Source organism: Microcebus murinus, chromosome 3 (genome assembly GCF_040939455.1).
Source record: "Microcebus murinus isolate Inina chromosome 3, M.murinus_Inina_mat1.0, whole genome shotgun sequence".
In the NCBI taxonomy this organism is placed as follows: Eukaryota; Metazoa; Chordata; class Mammalia; order Primates; family Cheirogaleidae; genus Microcebus; species Microcebus murinus.
This window is the reverse complement of record NC_134106.1, coordinates 81,070,553-81,086,950: the sequence shown is the minus strand read 5'-3', so window position 1 is coordinate 81,086,950 and position 16,398 is coordinate 81,070,553. Positions and strand designations below refer to the sequence as shown.

The 16,398-nt window shown below is 41.3% G+C and overlaps 1 protein-coding gene across 3 annotated transcripts in view; it reads right to left on the bottom strand.

Annotated features, from left to right (window-relative positions):
- IL18R1 (interleukin 18 receptor 1) overlaps window positions 1-16,398 on the bottom strand; it is a 39,100-nt gene that overhangs the window by 10,247 nt on the left and 12,455 nt on the right. For all 3 annotated transcript variants that reach the window (XM_012740533.3, XM_012740532.3, XM_076001065.1), the window contains 5 exons: window positions 14,899-15,064; window positions 12,126-12,279; window positions 6,561-6,623; window positions 3,523-3,643; window positions 1,008-1,147 (listed from right to left, as the gene is read on the bottom strand). In XM_012740533.3, coding sequence (XP_012595987.2) covers window positions 1,008-1,147; window positions 3,523-3,643; window positions 6,561-6,623; window positions 12,126-12,279; window positions 14,899-15,064 — 644 coding nt within the window. The remainder of the gene's footprint in view (window positions 1-1,007; window positions 1,148-3,522; window positions 3,644-6,560; window positions 6,624-12,125; window positions 12,280-14,898; window positions 15,065-16,398) is intronic.

Sequence of the window (16,398 nt, the reverse complement as noted above, 5' to 3'; positions counted from 1 at the left end):
TCCTGCAATTCCTGTAGAAGTTAAGAGCACAGACTCTAAGCAGGTCTGAATGTCAGTACCTTTGCCTGCTGTGACTCTGGGCAAGTTTCTTCATCTATAAAAGCTTGTTGTTAAGATTAGATGAAATCATGGGAAGAGACTAGCACAAAACCTGAATGTTGGCTACTATTATTGCACATGGTGGAGGGCTGGCTCTGTGTGTACTAGGTAAGCTGCAAGAGAGCGCCAGGACAGGAGAACTGTCAAGGGTGGCCTCCGGCATTAGGCTCTCTCTGCCCCACTCCTTCCATTTCTTGCCAAAGCCAAGGCACAGTCATCTGTGTACGTTTGTGTGTGTCTGCGTGCCTCTCTCTGTCTCTCTGTTTCTCTCTCATCTCTCTCTGTCTTTGCATTTCTGTGTCTCCTCCTCTCTATCTCTGTGTCTCGGTTCCCCTCTGTCACTCTCTCTGTCTCTCTCTCTCATTCTGTATCTCTGTGTCTCAGCCATTTCTGAGTAGCTACTGAGCCACTGGCCCCGGGCTGTGGAATTTTGGTAGAAGTTGGAGGTGGATGACTCTATCAGGTGGGCACTGAAAAACCTTGAGAACCCACAGTGCAAGCTCACCCTACACTGATCTGCAAATTTCCCTCCAGATGCTCTGGGTGGAAGCACTGGGTATACACAGGGGTTGCCCTGATTGCCTCCTGATGGCCTCAGTCCCCAGAGTTCATGTCCCTAAGCTTCACCCCCCTGCCTGTTCTGGCCCCCTGAGTTCTACATGGGATTGGAATATCACTGCAAGAACAAACTTTGTGTTTTCATTCTCTGCTTGGAATCATGACACACAGATTCTCAGTAGGGACTGAGCACCAGTCCCGCCACTGAAAGCCTATGACATAAGACGGATCGTGTCACCACTACGGAGCTGGATTCTGGTGTGGAGCATGAGGAAGTGATGATCTTCCATGGGTCCCTCAGCAGCAATACGCTAAGTTTCCACAAACTTCCAAAAATAAAACTTTCAAACCTTTTTTCACCAAGATGAAGCTGTTGGTGTCTGTGCCTCCGTTGCCAGCCACGGTGCAATTATATAAAAAATTGAGATTGTCTTCACTAATATTCTCAATTCTCAATAGTTTTGAAGCATAAAATTTGCCTTCTGAAGTCCTATGAGAAAGTAAAATCATTTAGCAATAAGCTTTGTTCATCAGCAAAATTACTTATGAGAGAGGAATTCATAGGTTTAAAATATCCAAAGGCAGCTACCCTGTAGACTGTGTTGTACCTTCCCTTTCGGGTGCGTACTTTGTTGTTGTTGTTTACTAATTTACCAAGAGGCTGTATCTGGTGGATGCTTTTAAAGGTAGACCACAGTAATCCTCCTGCTCCTTTGTGGAGCACCAGGACTGGTGGAAATAGCCCTCCGGAGGCAATCTGGGGACGGCATTGTCGCTGCCTAAAACTAAAATGCAAGAAGAAAGGATGCTAAGTTGAAAACAGAAGAAAATATTCTCTGTCTCAATTACTTTCTCCCCTCCTGACTACTTGTTCTTCCTGCAGAAAGGTCTCCACTAATTGTGACGAGGCTGTAAGTTGTTTAGCATAGATACAGATTCACATCAAGTTTGTCCATTCAATTCCAAAGATTATTTTTATTTTGTTAAATCTTAAAAACCGGCCGGGCGTGGTGGCTCACGCCTGTAATCCTAGCTCTCTGGGAGGCCGAGGTGGGCGGATTGCTCAAGGTCAGGAGTTCAAAACCAGCCTGAGCAAGAGTGAGACCCCGTCTCTACTATAAATAGAAAGAAATTAATTAGCCAACTGATATGTATATAAAAAATTAGCCGGGCATGGTGGTCCATGCCTGTAGTCCCAGCTACTCGGGAGGCTGAGGCAGAAGGATCGCTCGAGCCCAGGAGTTTGAGGTTGCTGTGAGCTAGGCTGACGCCACGGCACTCACTCTAGCCTGGACAACAAAGCGAGACTCTGTCTCAAAAAAAAAAAAAAAAAAAAAAAAATCTTAAAAACCGACACCCCCAGGCACAGGAGAAATACCAGTTAATGCCTTGCGACAGCCACTGGCAGTAAACTCTCTTCCTCTTCCTCAAAGGATTCAAGCTGTCTTGTGGTTGCGTGAAGCAAACACTCATGACATCTATTTCCGCCGCCAGGGAAAGGATCGGAGGGGGCTGCACGTCAGCACAGCCAGGCATGACCTCCATGTGCCGGAGTGCCTAGCAACAAGTGTCTCCAGTACCTGGGACATGGACCTTCCTGTAGCTTCCAGCTAAGTACATTTTATAGCCATCTTGTACAGAAATCATGCATTTGAAAATAGCAGCCATCTAAAACCAGTGAAAACCAGAAGACACAAAAGGCCACTGAGAAGTCAAAACAGATGACATAAAAAGTGTGCGGTATGAATCCAACTATAAAGAAAGACCCCCTGTTCTCACGGTGTATGCTCGTTTCTGAGAGGTTTGATGAGTTGGTCTTCTATTCCTCTGAAGATTAGAAAGAGACCATTAGCTGGGAGAAATGCTAACCTCCAATGGAGGTCTGTGGCTGGAGATAGGATACGCTGGCAGGACAGCCACACCATTCAGCCAAATTCAACATTTACTGGACACCAACCATGTGCCTGGTTTTGGGCAAGGAGCCAGACCTTGCTGTGTAAAGAGCTTACAGACAAATGTTAGCAAGAATTGAGAGCTGCTGACATAATGACAAAGAATATACCAAAAACAAGTGTAAAAAGCAGAAAAAGAAAAAGAACAAGGGTAGCTAAGATGATAGGCACTTCAGGATTACTACCAACTAGACTTTAAGTAGTGTATCAGTATAATAATTAATAATCACAGTATGACCTAAAGCTATTCAGAAAAGTTTAAATGACCATATTCAGAGTATGTTTTGTTTTAATAAATCTGGCCATTCCTTGTTGGAAGAATGTAGGCTATTTAAGGATCAATATGCATGTCATTTGGAACTTTTATGGCACATTAGTAAAAGTAATGCACTTATACTTTTCAAAATACAAAATCCATGGCCCAGGTAATTGCTCTTTTATAAGAAGCTAGGTAAAAATCTCCATCACCACCAGATCTGAACTGATCGAAAGCTACCTTTAATCTACTTATTTATTTATTTTAATGTTTTTAAAGCCTGGGTCTCTCTATGTTGCCCAGAGTGGACTCAAACTCCTCAGCTCAAGTGGTCCTCCCACCTTAGCCTCCTGAGTACCTGGGACCACAGGCACACACACCAGGCCCCAAAGCTACTTTTGTAAGGTGATGCTAAATACCCTTGTTGACCTTCTGATGGACATTCTTTTTCTAACTCAGATCTTGGCAATAAATTTCTGCATAATCCATCAACCTAAGGTATGACAATTATAATTATAAAATATGTAAATTATAATTTAAACTAATCCCAAACACCACATCAGCCACTCAGGAATCCAGCATTTTTATATGATGTATGTACGATATAATTCTTACATCACATATACATGATATATGTCATGTATCACATATACATACCAGTTTCTAGTTTTGTTCTGTTCGTGTACATTAGGATCTGATCCATTTTCTTTCTCAAAGCTCCAATAAACCACATCATTTTTGTTCAGCAAAGCAGAGCAGTTGAGCTGTACATCTTTTCCTAGGTAAAAGTTGACAACCAAAGTTTGGATTTTTGGAACTCAGATTTTCCAAAGGTTTCAAATTAATATAATCAGTGTATGTTAACCTAATACAAAATATAGTGTCGCATCCCAGAAAGAAAATAGATATGGCTTGTTTTTAAATTTTTTAAAAAATTGTAAAGCAGAAGAATTAGGTAGTAATTACAAGTCATACTAAAATGTGAATTGGCTTCTCTTTAAATATGTATTTTTAAATCAATTATTAAAACTTAGGGTGACCAGTGAACTTTCTTTTAGTATACAATTTAGTTAGGTAGTTTCAGTTCAACACACCTACTGCAATTTCTAGATAAATAAAATGGATAAATCACAAAAAATTAAATTAAAATAACTAGACATTAAAGACATCAAAGTGCAAGGAAAATAAACAGAAAGCGTTGAACTAAAAGTGTAGTCAGGAAATATTCTTTCCAGCATGAGCTGAGATAGCCAGCCATTTAATTCCATAGAGGAATTTGCTTTGGTTTGAAATAAACAGGAGTCTCAGAGACAAGAGAATCCAGGAGGCTCTCAGCAGGTGCACAGGCTTGGAGGATTATTGCTAAAGGCTTGAGCAGCATGAGAGTCTGCAAAGGCTGGATGGCATCACCTGAAGTCTATGGTGCTTGGGAGAGCAAGTCCCATTAGAGGAAAGGCCTGCGACAAACACACGATTACATTACCCACCCCTGTCCCCTGCCCCAGCTATCGGAGATGAAAGGCAGGTGAGATCTCACAGACCTGCATCCTAGCCACCCCAGCTCAATTCTGAGTGAACTGGACATTCACCCTTCACATTATGTGCCCAACAGAAGAGCAAACACTCATAGGAAAAAAAAAAAAAAAGAATATACAAACATCATTCACTTTGGTTGTTGGATACACAAAGATCAGCAACAGTAAAAAATTAACAGACATGCAAAGAGGCAGAAAATGTGAACAATAGTCAATAGAAAAAAATAGATGATCCTCATGCTGGATTTAGCAGATAAAGACTTTGAATAACTATGTGAAAGAAAATAGAGGAAATGATGAATAAGTGGATGAAAAGATGGACATTTTAAACCAAGAACTGTAATCTACTAAAAAAAGTCAAATGAATATTATTTTGTATGTCATATATATATGATATGACCAACTATATCAGTAACTTATTAACTATAGAGGGACTAAAAACTATACTGGCTGTATTTCAAAAAAAAAATCTGAATACGAGCAGTTTATGTGAGACACACTTGAGGTATAAAGACAAAGAAATGTTAAGAGTAAAAAGATGTAAACAAAGAAAAAACCTGCCAATCCCAAACGAAATAAAAGTGGTGTAACTATTTCATGTTAGACAGTATAGGTATTGAGAAAGGAAGTATTATGATGGACAAAGAGAGATTTCATGATGATAAAAGTGTCATTTCAACAGGCACAAATTTGTATGAACACATAAGATAGCCTCAACATACATAACATTGATAGACCTAAAGGAGATATAGACAAATTGACCATAATAGTTGCAGATAATTGACATATTTCTCTCAGCAACAAGTAGAGCAAGCACACAGAAGCTTAGTAGAAATATAAATGATTTGAACAATACCATTATCCAACTTTACCTAATTGATATTTAAAGAATGATAAAACTAAAACCTGTAGAATACACCTGCATTTCAAATGCACTTGGAATATTCATCAAGATACACCATATTCTGAGCCTTAAGAAAGTCACTACAAATTTCAAAACGTTGAAATGGTACAGCATGTAATCTTGGACCATAATGAAACTAAACTGGACGCTAATAACAGAAAATAGCTAGGAAATCCTCCACATATTTGGAATATAAGAAAAAGAAGTAATCCATAGGTGAAACAAGAAATCACAAGGGAAATTTTTTTTAGGTGATTTGAGCTCAATAGCGTGAAAAGATGGCATGCCAACACTTACTGAAAACAGCTGAAGCAGTGCTCAGAGGGAAATTTAGAACTTAAAATGCACATACTCCAAGAGTGGATAATTAAAATTAATTCTCTAACATTCCATGTCAAGAAACTAGACAAAAAAAGTGCCAATTAAACCTCAATGAGTAGAAGAAAAGAAATAATAAAGATAAAAGCAAAAAAATCAATAAAAATATGCAGCAGGCAAACCACAAGTGCAAATGGCATCATACCCAAACTGCCCTGGCCATATGTGGTCTCAGAAACAGCTGTGACTCCAGCTGTGGTTGTAGAATGTGGACTTTAGAAGCAATCAACACAGCCTTGAAACCCAGCTCTTCCACTTTTCAATCATTTAACTTTAGACAAATTACTAAGCCTTGCTATGCTGCAGTTATTCAGTCCATAAAATGGGGATAAACAACTCTTGGAGTTGCTTAGAGGATTTAATTCAGTAATATATGTCAAACACCTAGCACAAGATCAGGTTTATCATATTTAGCACACAAAATTCTTCCTTTCCCTTGTGAAAGAAATTATTCCATTTGACATACTGATTCATAAGGCCTATCTAGGCAAATCCTAAATGTACAGTCAATTCAGTCCATTGATTCAAAGTGAATCGATTAATCAAATATTCAGACCACAAAGTACAGAATCATCTCTCCAGAGTGTTCTCACTGAATTTCCATATTTAGCAATGACAATAGAGAAAAGCCACACGCAGGGTGACAAAAGTCCTAGTTTACAAACCACAGGCAGTTCCACTGCCTCTCAAACAGACTGTTCCTTTTAGTCAGTTTAAAGGTGGCAACATTCAAACAATGACATGCTTTTGTTTTAGTTTTGTAATGTTCTTCACTAAATATGAGTGTGTTGTGCATCAATGACCTTCAATAATGAATCATATTTACCCTCAGAAGACTTAATTATGCCCCCATTCATAAACACAGAATATATGTATACCTAATTCCACTTCAACGTGGGTAAGCTTTGGTCCAAGAACAACTGGAACTATATTACTGTGACCTAAAAATGAAAAAAAAAAAGAAAAATGCATTAGTGTTGCCTTGAGCTTCTCTAGGACAAACATCTGTTATAAGATGCTCATTCAATAAAATGAAGATTCGAATAGTCACGCTTTGTAGTTACTTGGGTCAGGTTTTCATTAACTAAATGTCACGGCTCATGTGCTGGTTGCTTCACTTCTCATCAACTCCAGACTCACAGAACTGTTGAAAGCACCTGGAATCTGGTTTTCTCTCAGCTCAGATCTGCGGCTTCTGCTCACCCCAGCTAAAGGCAGAGGAAGACTTTCCTCCAGGGGGACCCCTGACAGATGCCCGGGATGACAAAGCTGCAGGATGAGAAGATGCAAAGTCGCTGGGAAGAGCATTCTGTCCTGCCTAATTCCTTCCCTCTGCCCTCCTCAGCTCTTCACTGATAGATTTACAGGGTGCAGGGCCAGGGGTGAGAGGAGACAAGCCCTCACTCTCAGGCACCCACCCTTCCCTGGCAGGATGCCAAGAGGAGTGTCCCTTCGGTACTGCACCATGGGTGTCTCACATGACTCACCCAGTCCTGGCCCTGCTGGTGTTCTGTACTGTAGGCCCCTTTCTACTTCTGTTCCCGAGTGACTTCTGACCCCAACCAGGAGTATTGCAGTGATGGTTAGGAAGGAAGTCATCTCCCTGCAGCCTTCTACTATTACTAAATGGTAGGTACAGCCTACGGCAGCTGATACCGCACAACATCGAGAGCAACTGTGGAAGTAGATTTAACACACCGACTGTCACTCTAGAAAGAAAACAATTTTTCCCTGGGGCCACAGCATTTTATTAAAACAAAGTGATCCTTTCTAAGTTATTGGTTTTTTTTTTATTGCTTTCTGTGTGTGAGTTATCCACGCAATCCATGTTTTTTAGAATTAAATTGTCGATATTAATTGTATCAACAAGTAAGATTTTCACGAACCAATTGCAGGATTTTGCTTCACAAGACCCCAGCGTCAAAATTAGCCTCAGTTAAATACAACTCAGTGGGAGTCAATGTGTTAATGAAAACTGTGTTATTTTTTATTGTCTTCTGTGCTTGAGTTACATGCAACTCACATCGCGCTAGAATCAATTTTTACACTGCATGCCAATTGACTTGTATGTGACTCACAACATACTTATTGAATTTGTTTCGACATACTTATTGAATTTGTTTCAGAGAATTGAGTCTTCATATGCTTCACAAGGCCCCGGGCTCAAAACTGGTGTGAGTTAAATACAGCTTACATGGCAGTTAATGTGTTAAACACAGTTACGTTATTGGTGGCCATGGTATCAGCACTGATAACTTTCCTCATGACCCAGACTGTTCTGTTTTAGTAACTTCAGTGCTTCTGGGCTATTTCTGAGCCAAGTCCAGAGCAGCCCTCCTGGGATCTACAGCAAACAGAATGCCTGGCTGTGTGGATTACACGGTGACCAGTGACTCAGGTACTGTCCTGCAGCGTCCACACCTCCTGGAGCCCTCTCAGAAAGTGCAGTGCTACGGGGTGAGGGGTGGAGGGGACAGTTGGGGACAAGGATGTGGGAACAAAACTGATGCAGTGGATCCACAAGTGGAGAGTCAGGATGGGGTTCCCCTGGGATCCAGGCTGTCTGGGCAAGCCTGGACCACAGCTAGACAAGCGGGAGGAGCTGAGATGTATCCAGAGAAAGAACTAACTCTCAGGTCTGTGAATGTGCAGCAACGTGGACTTGATTCAAGGACGAAGGGGTAGGAGGTGATTTTTGTGTAATGGGGTAAATTGCTACTGACTACTTTCTCTGGATCCATTTTTCCCCCCAGAAACTTGCATGGGAGACTTGGGGAAAGGTGGCGTGAAGGACATCTTCGGTAAAGGACAACTTGAGTAAAGGGTGCTCTCTACTAACACTCAGATTACATCATTGGAAACCCAGATCAGCACCGGGTTTCTACACCTGGTGCCAAGTCAAGGGGACAGCCCCATTTAGGTAATAGAAAGAAGCCAACACCCTAGTGAATGCACCTGGCATGACTAGTCCACCTGCGAAGCTAATGTCACAGGGTTGAAACGGCAAAGAGATTGCCAGCAGTGAGAGGAGATGTCACCAGACCAGCCAGAGCATGAGAAGAGGAGAATGGGAGATGCAGGTGGGAGTCCAGAGGGCTGTGATTCCTGAGCACTAGCTGCAGGCAGTGGTGCTACTGGGGTTCAGAAAATGACAACACAAAGTGTGGCGCTTTGGCATGCTGAGTGCTTGAACTAAACAATGTTGGAAGGCCTCAGAAACAGCCTCAGAACCCAGATCTCTTTGACCTTCTCCTTCCTTCCCATTTCTCAGCCCTCTTCTCACCTGAAACTCGTCATAGAAACCAGACTTGTCTTCCCCGAGATGGGTCATAGAAACTAGAACCCTTTTTCTCCAAAGCAAGCCATAAAACCTAGAAATATTACTCTCAACTTCCCCCACCTTTCTGTCTAGGAGCTGCCTATAAAAAAATTCTCTGCCCTACCCTGTCTGACAGTAGGTCCTAAGACCCTCATTCCAGAGGGTCCGGCCCTATACTTGGGAGGAAGGAATGCCACAACAGAGAGGCCGAGAAGAACATGAATAATCAGGCCTTGCTGGGTTTCCCCACTCAGTCCATTAATATTAGCTAACACCTTTTATCCAATCACCTCTCTACACAGCTGTCCATGCTTCATAAAATCTGAGCATAAAAACAAATAATTTTCCCTGGGTCTTGGGGTCTTCATTTCTGAAGGCTCCTATGCCACATAAAACTTTGATTAAATAAATTGGTTATTCCTTTCTTTTGCTAACCTGTCTTTTGTTACAGGAGTGTTGGCCATGACCCTTATGATGGGTGAGGAAAGGGATCACACCTTTGCGCCCCTACAGTGCTCACCACGTGGCAGCTGAGAGTTCTACATTCATGACCGCAGGTGAACTGGAATAAAGACACAATATAGACAAGGTGGGAGCTCAGAGTCCCACTGTCCTCAGCACAAGCCAGAACACCTCCTGACTATCGACTCCAACTCCAAACTCTACCTTTATCAAATGCAAAGAAAAACGGCCAAGATGGTGAGGAATCTAGGCTTCTGGTTGTGGTATGTGGCACCACTGAAGGGACTGTTGCTGTCTCCGTAATTCACTCAACGGGCATGTAATGAGCACCTGCAATGTGCCAAGTGCCAACTGTAGGTGTGCAAGGTGCAAAGATGAGGAATAGAACTCAGTTCTTCCCTTCTTTCCAGAAACTTCTCAGGTTGCTGACAGAGACACGCATGGATTCGGATTCTGACAGCAATCACAAATACAAATTAAGAGGCCACGGAGGCAAATTAAGAGGAGGAGGGACATTTGAGTGGCATCCTGAAGGACTCAGTTGGCATTCTCCAGGAAGACAATGGGCATCAGGTAAGCATTGAAGACACAGGAATAGGCTGTGCAGCGGTGGGGGGTGAGGGACCAGCCGATGGGAGATGGCCCTAACAGTAGAGCTCCCCTGGCCCTAGAACCATCCTTGAACTTTACACACACACACTCATAAGCAATTTAACTCGCCCAAGATCCCAACCGCACAGAGCTGTTGTGACAATTATATGAGATGATTCAACTCAAGTGTTTGGCACTGTTCCTGGCCCAGAGTAACTTCATTAAAAGAAATGATAGATGTTCATACCGCTTCCTCAAGGAGGGAGGGAAAGAGTGGCTGGTGGGCTGACAGCAAAGACGGATGGGAGATAGATCTAGTGCAGGTACTGACGTATCCAAGGACCAGAGATTGATATGAGATTAAATAATATGCATATGGGAAAGTAAAGCTGAAGTATTTAGGGCAGATGATTATATATAGATTTAAATTTGGGGGTTTAAGAATTCAGTTACGGGATTTCCAGGCTCTGGGCTGTGGTAGACAAAATAATAGCCTCCAAAGTTTTCCACATTCTAATCTCCAGATCCTGGGAATATGTTATGTTACCGGGCAAAGGGGACTTTTCAGATGTGATTAAATTAATTAAGGATCTTGAGATGGGGAGACTATCTTGGATTTTCTAAGTGAGCCAGTGTTATCACAAGGTCCCCATAAGAGGGACACAGAAAGGTCAAAGTCAGAAAGAAGATGTGATGATGGAAGCAAAGGAAGGGGGCAGGAAGGAATTTGAAGATGCTACACAGTCGGCTCTGAAGATGAAGGAGCACAAGCCATGTGCTGGTGGCCTCTAGAAGCTTGAAAAGGCAAAGTAACACATTCTCCCCTTGAGCCTCCAAAAATAATGCAATCCTGCCAAAACTTTGATTTTAGGGGCAAAAATCCCTAAATTTGGGGCAATTTGTCACAGTCACAATGCATGGGTGAACACCTGTATAAGTGGATGGCTGAAGGGAAGAGGACAAATGTTAACCAAAGCAGAGGAGCTGCAGTAAACTGTGCCCACGGATTCTGTTGAATGAGTCATCTATGCGGGTTTACAGTCTCCCAGGACTATGGAAAGGAAAGTTGAGGGTGGATAGGCCACCTCTCTTCAAATAATCGAAGACGTCATCATTTTAAGAAGGGGCTAGACTTAATTTGCGAAGTTACTGAAGGCAAACAAAACCTGTGGGTGGAAGCTACGAGAAGGCATACTTGGACTCAGTGGGATAAAAGACTTGTGGGCAATCATATATTAAAATCTGGACTAAGTTGCTGGGTGATTTGGTAATTTCCTCAGTAATTCCCAAGAAGGGGCTAGATGATCAATTATTGGCTAAGCCATATGAAGAATATCTTTGCTGGGTGAGGCTTAATTAAATTATCTCTAAGGCCCCAGGCTTCTGCCCTTCCATCATACGTAGTCAGTCGGGGTCCGTGACAAACCAGACTATTAGCATCCTCCCCTCCCACCACCTGTGTCCTTTACATTCTCCCACCTGAAAGCCCTTTCCCCTGCATGTCCTGCTGCCTGTCCATGACCCTCATCCTCCAACACCAAGGTCCAGGGAAAGCCTCCAATTTCTCACCGCACTCTTAAGGCCTCACAGATGACGCTGTTTCATATACTGGGGCACCTCTGCGTGGTTCATTGCCTCTCCTGATTATAACCAAATTCCTGAGAACAGTACTGTACTCACTTCATTTCCTATTCCCTTGCTTCCCTTGCCTCTCCACACTAAGTACAGTTTATTGAATGCAGACATCCTCGTTAAATATTTGTTGAGTGCAAATGAAAGTTTAACAACAAAAGATTCCACAATTTACTGAAACTCCAAATAAGAGAAAAAGCCAATTCATGTGACGTTTATTCATATAAACTTTCATTTGCTGCCAAAAAAAAAAAATTTTTTTTTTTCAGCCAGGTGGATGGATGCCAAAATGAAGATTTTGACCCTTGTATTTGAACTAGTGGTGTAGTCACGACCTCTACTAAGCGGCATCTCAATTCCTATGCAGCTTTAGAGGAAAGAAAAAATTCTGATTTTCTAAGACACATTTGTTTCTTCCCAATTCTAAGATTTCTCTTACCTTTAACTACTGTTATATTGAAGGTTTTGGTGACGTTAAATAGCTTCCCATTATGAGGAACGGAAAACACACAGGAATAAAAGCCCTGATCTTCAAACACGGCATTCTTCTTTATAGATGGGTTTTCATTGCTCTCCAGTATCTTTGTACAGTTCTGTTTTTAAGACAGTGGGTTGAAATACTTTAAGTAGAAGCCATATTCATATGACAAGCATTCAAATTTTTTTAAGTTAAAGATCTTTAGAGAAAAAGGGAAACAGAATGGAAACTAGCATTTCTTGAGTAAATGTCCCTGTGATTTGGCACAGTTTCCACTGAATCAATGAGATGCAGCCCCATTCCTGTCACTACTGTTGTCATTAATACATTCAGGGAAAGAGGGCACGGGGGGCTGTGGGGCTACTTTCATCATTTTCCTTTAACCTCTCTTTTACACACACATGCATGCACACTTACACACACACACGCACACGCAGATACACTACAACAAAAATCCCTGCCTGGGTCGCAGCTCTTGTTTTGTAACACTGTGAGTCCAATCTTGTGCTCCCCAGGGGTGGGTAGTAGGTAGGAGCAGAATTGTTCAAAGAACTGAGTACCTAGCAGACGGCCAGCCTGGCATGACGTCCTCCACCGGAAGCGGGTGGGCTGATCGGGAATGCAGAAAGAATATTCAAATCCACAAGCACACTCTAACATCTCTCCCTCACACACAGATTTCCATGTATGTCACAGAAATTAATAACAACAACAATAATAAATAAAGCCACCATCTTCAATCCAGCCCATCAGTAACTCGTAGGTAGGTCCTGAAGCAAACCAGGGACCAGATGGGAAAAATGGGGGCTGATTGGCAGTTGCTGACCATTTGACTCTCCTCCTACAAACACCAAACAGGGAGAACCTCTTCTTCCCAAAGCTGGTAGCCACTGGGGCTAGACCCAGGGCCCAGAATGGGCCTGCAAGGCCCTCGCATGTGTACCTCCCATCAGTAAACTGTTTTCATATACAAGTCAAATTTTTATAAACACAAACTGATTTTTTTCCAAGATCAGAGACTCTTTATTTTCATTTCCAATCAGTTGTTTACTGATTTAGCATCCTTGCTCCCCTCCTCTCAGGTAGGTCATGACCGGCCTACAGGCTTGGCATACTTAGCCTTGTGGTCAGCTGTTGAGCTAAAAACATCATCGGTACACCTATTTTCTAAATTTAAATATCTGCATGCTGGAATTTCTTAAAACCCAGTACCCTAAACCTCACAAATTTACAAGTACTGTACAACATTTGTACATTTGACAGGAAATAGAGCCTAGTCAACTCAGGACTGACTCAGATGTTTAGAAAACATTTCAGACAAGAGCTCTCTTTGAAAAAATCACAAGTAAACAGTGTTCGAGCAAAAGGTACAAACAACAGTTTCTAAGAAATCATCATCAGTTGCCTCAATTTTCCCAAGTTCTTCTGTTCAGACAACTGTCTCACAGCTCCCCAAATTTTCCCTGACAGAGTCACACTACTCAGATTTGTTCTTCTATAGAACTTATACAATTTGTGCCATGTATGTGCATGGGTGTGAGTGTGGATATTTTTATGCACACACATACACTGTACATGCACACACACACAAGTATATATACAATCCCCAGAGCATTGTCTAAAAGAGCTCTTACAACTCAACAAGTAAAAGATAACTGAAGAAAATGGAGAAAATAAACAAACAACCTACAAATGCAGTAATAGTAACATACAATAAATATATACAAAAGTTCAATTTACTATCAAGAAAAGAAATGAAAAAAAAAAGAGAAACACTAAGAGTTTCAGAAAATTTCCATGTCTGATTTTTCAACATTCTTAAAGTATTATTTCTGAGTGTGGTGAAGGGTGAAGGTGTGAGCAAAGAGGATTTTTATTTATTTATTTATTCACATATTTATTTTTTTTACCAGGTGTGGGGTTTTATCTGGTACAGCTCCCTGGAGAAGCTAGTTTGATAACGTGGATCAAAAGCCATATAAATATGCTCATAGCCTTTGATCTAGTAATTCTATTTTTAGGGATTTAGTTTGAGGAAAAATCATATAAACACTCAAAGATTTATAGAAATGACATTCATTTTATCATTTAAATAATATTGCAAAATAGGAGATTCACAAATGTCCAAAAACAAGGGGATTAGTTATATGAAACCAGGCACATGCAAAATGGAATCCCTTGTTTGGAAGAATATTTAAAGATCTGGGGAATAATCACAATGTAATCTTTATTGGATAAGTGAAAGACACAATTAATAAAATATACTGCTTTTTAAAAGTAGATGTTTGCGCAGGAAAGAAAAACAACATCTCTGGCTGGTGGGATTATGAGTGATTTTTGATTTCTTCATTCTTTGTTTTTCCATCTTCCAATTTTATAAAATGAAGTAATATATTCAGAAAAAAATATATATAATAGAGTTTTAAATGAAAATCTTTAAACTAGCATTCCCCCAAATTAATGTATTGAAAGGGAAGGAAAAGGAGGGAAGGACAGGGAGGGGAAGCCATACCACATATGGGACACAAATCCAGGGCAGCTACGGTGGCACTACATCACACATCAAAGCTTTGCAACAAGCCAGAGGACACCAGCTCAGATAGGCCGACTGAGCTGTGTGGGGTCAGATGGAGTCTTTGTTTCGAGACCAAAATGGTCCATAGCCTTGAGTCCCTCATTTTGGAATTTTATCTTTTCAACCAAGTCTTACGTTAAAATATTTTAAAGGCATTACCTTATACAATGATATGCTGCTGTTCAGTCTTTGATAGTAACTATTTTCACAGGTTATCTCCAAAAACTTGTTAACTTCCACAATTCTACTAGTTACTTGTTTTTCAGTGAAACAGCTGTGTTTATTTCTTCTGATGATGTTTAATTTCCATTCCTGAGTATAATTTCTATGGAATAAAGATAATGAGGGTATTTTGTAATTACGCTGGAGATTTTGTAAATATCATCCATCTTCCCTTTAGTAACCAATGAGATATGTTTTCTCCTTATTTTTGTATAAACAGAGTGATTCATTGATGTCCAAACCCTGTTCTGCCTCTACTTGGTTTGGAGTAGCAAGAAATTTAACAACTGTCAAGAAGTGGAGTGGGCAGAGGGTAAAAGATATAAACCTGAGCAGTCTACACACACACACACACACACACACACACACAGAGACACACACACACACACACACACCCTACCGCAGACCATGTATTATGGATGTCAGAACAGTAAACGCTTAAAACTTCAATCGTCTATGGTGATTAAACAAGTTCAGTGGGTCTTATCCCAGGATGGGAGGGTGGCCTTGGTTTCATGAGACCTATAAACAAACTCCTATTATTTTTTTTCTGCATGTGTGTATATGTATTAGGTTTTATATCGCTCAGGGCAGGATATTCCAATGCCCTTCTCTTACTGTTGCATAAACGGAAGCCTGGAGTTTTTGCCCTAAGCAAAACCGTATTAGCACTTTCAATGCTTTACTAAAAAAAAGTGAGTTTGAATAAATTTTATAGTTGCTCCTTCTGAATCAGAAATTAATTTGGACAAAATTAATAGGAAAAAATTAACAGTATTTTTAGAAGAAATTTTTTTTTTTTTTTTTTGAGACAGAGAGTCTCGCTTTGTTGCCTAGGCTAGAGTGAGTGCCGTGGCGTCAGCCTCGCTCACAGCAACCTCAAACTCCTGGGCTCAAGCGATCCTCCTGCCTCAGCCTCCCAAGTAGCTGGGACTACAGGCATGAGCCACCATGCCCGGCTAATTTTTTCTCTATATTAGTTGGCCAATTAGTTTCTTTCTATTTATAGTAGAGACAGGGTCTCATTCTTGCTCAGGCTGGTTTCGAACTCCCGACCTCGAGCAATCCGCCCGCCTCGGCCTCCCAGAGAGCTAGGATTACAGGCGTGAGCCACCGCGCACGGCCGAAAAATTTTTAAAGACAAAACGTTTGCGCTCTGATGTTCTCTTACACTGCACTTATGATATATAGATCCACACACCAAATGCAGCAGACGTGTCTTGTTAAGTTCCCTGTGTGCCTGACAAATCTGTGCCCACCTTAGACTCTTCCGGTTCCCCTTCAAGTCTACAGTAGGATGGGAAAAAGGCAAGACTAGCACTTACTGAGCTCCAGGTGTTGCACCACGTATGTGTAAGAGAGATGACTATTTTCTTTAGGTTCGGATGAAAATACCAAATCTCAGAGAGGTTAAACAACATGCCCAAGATCACGCAG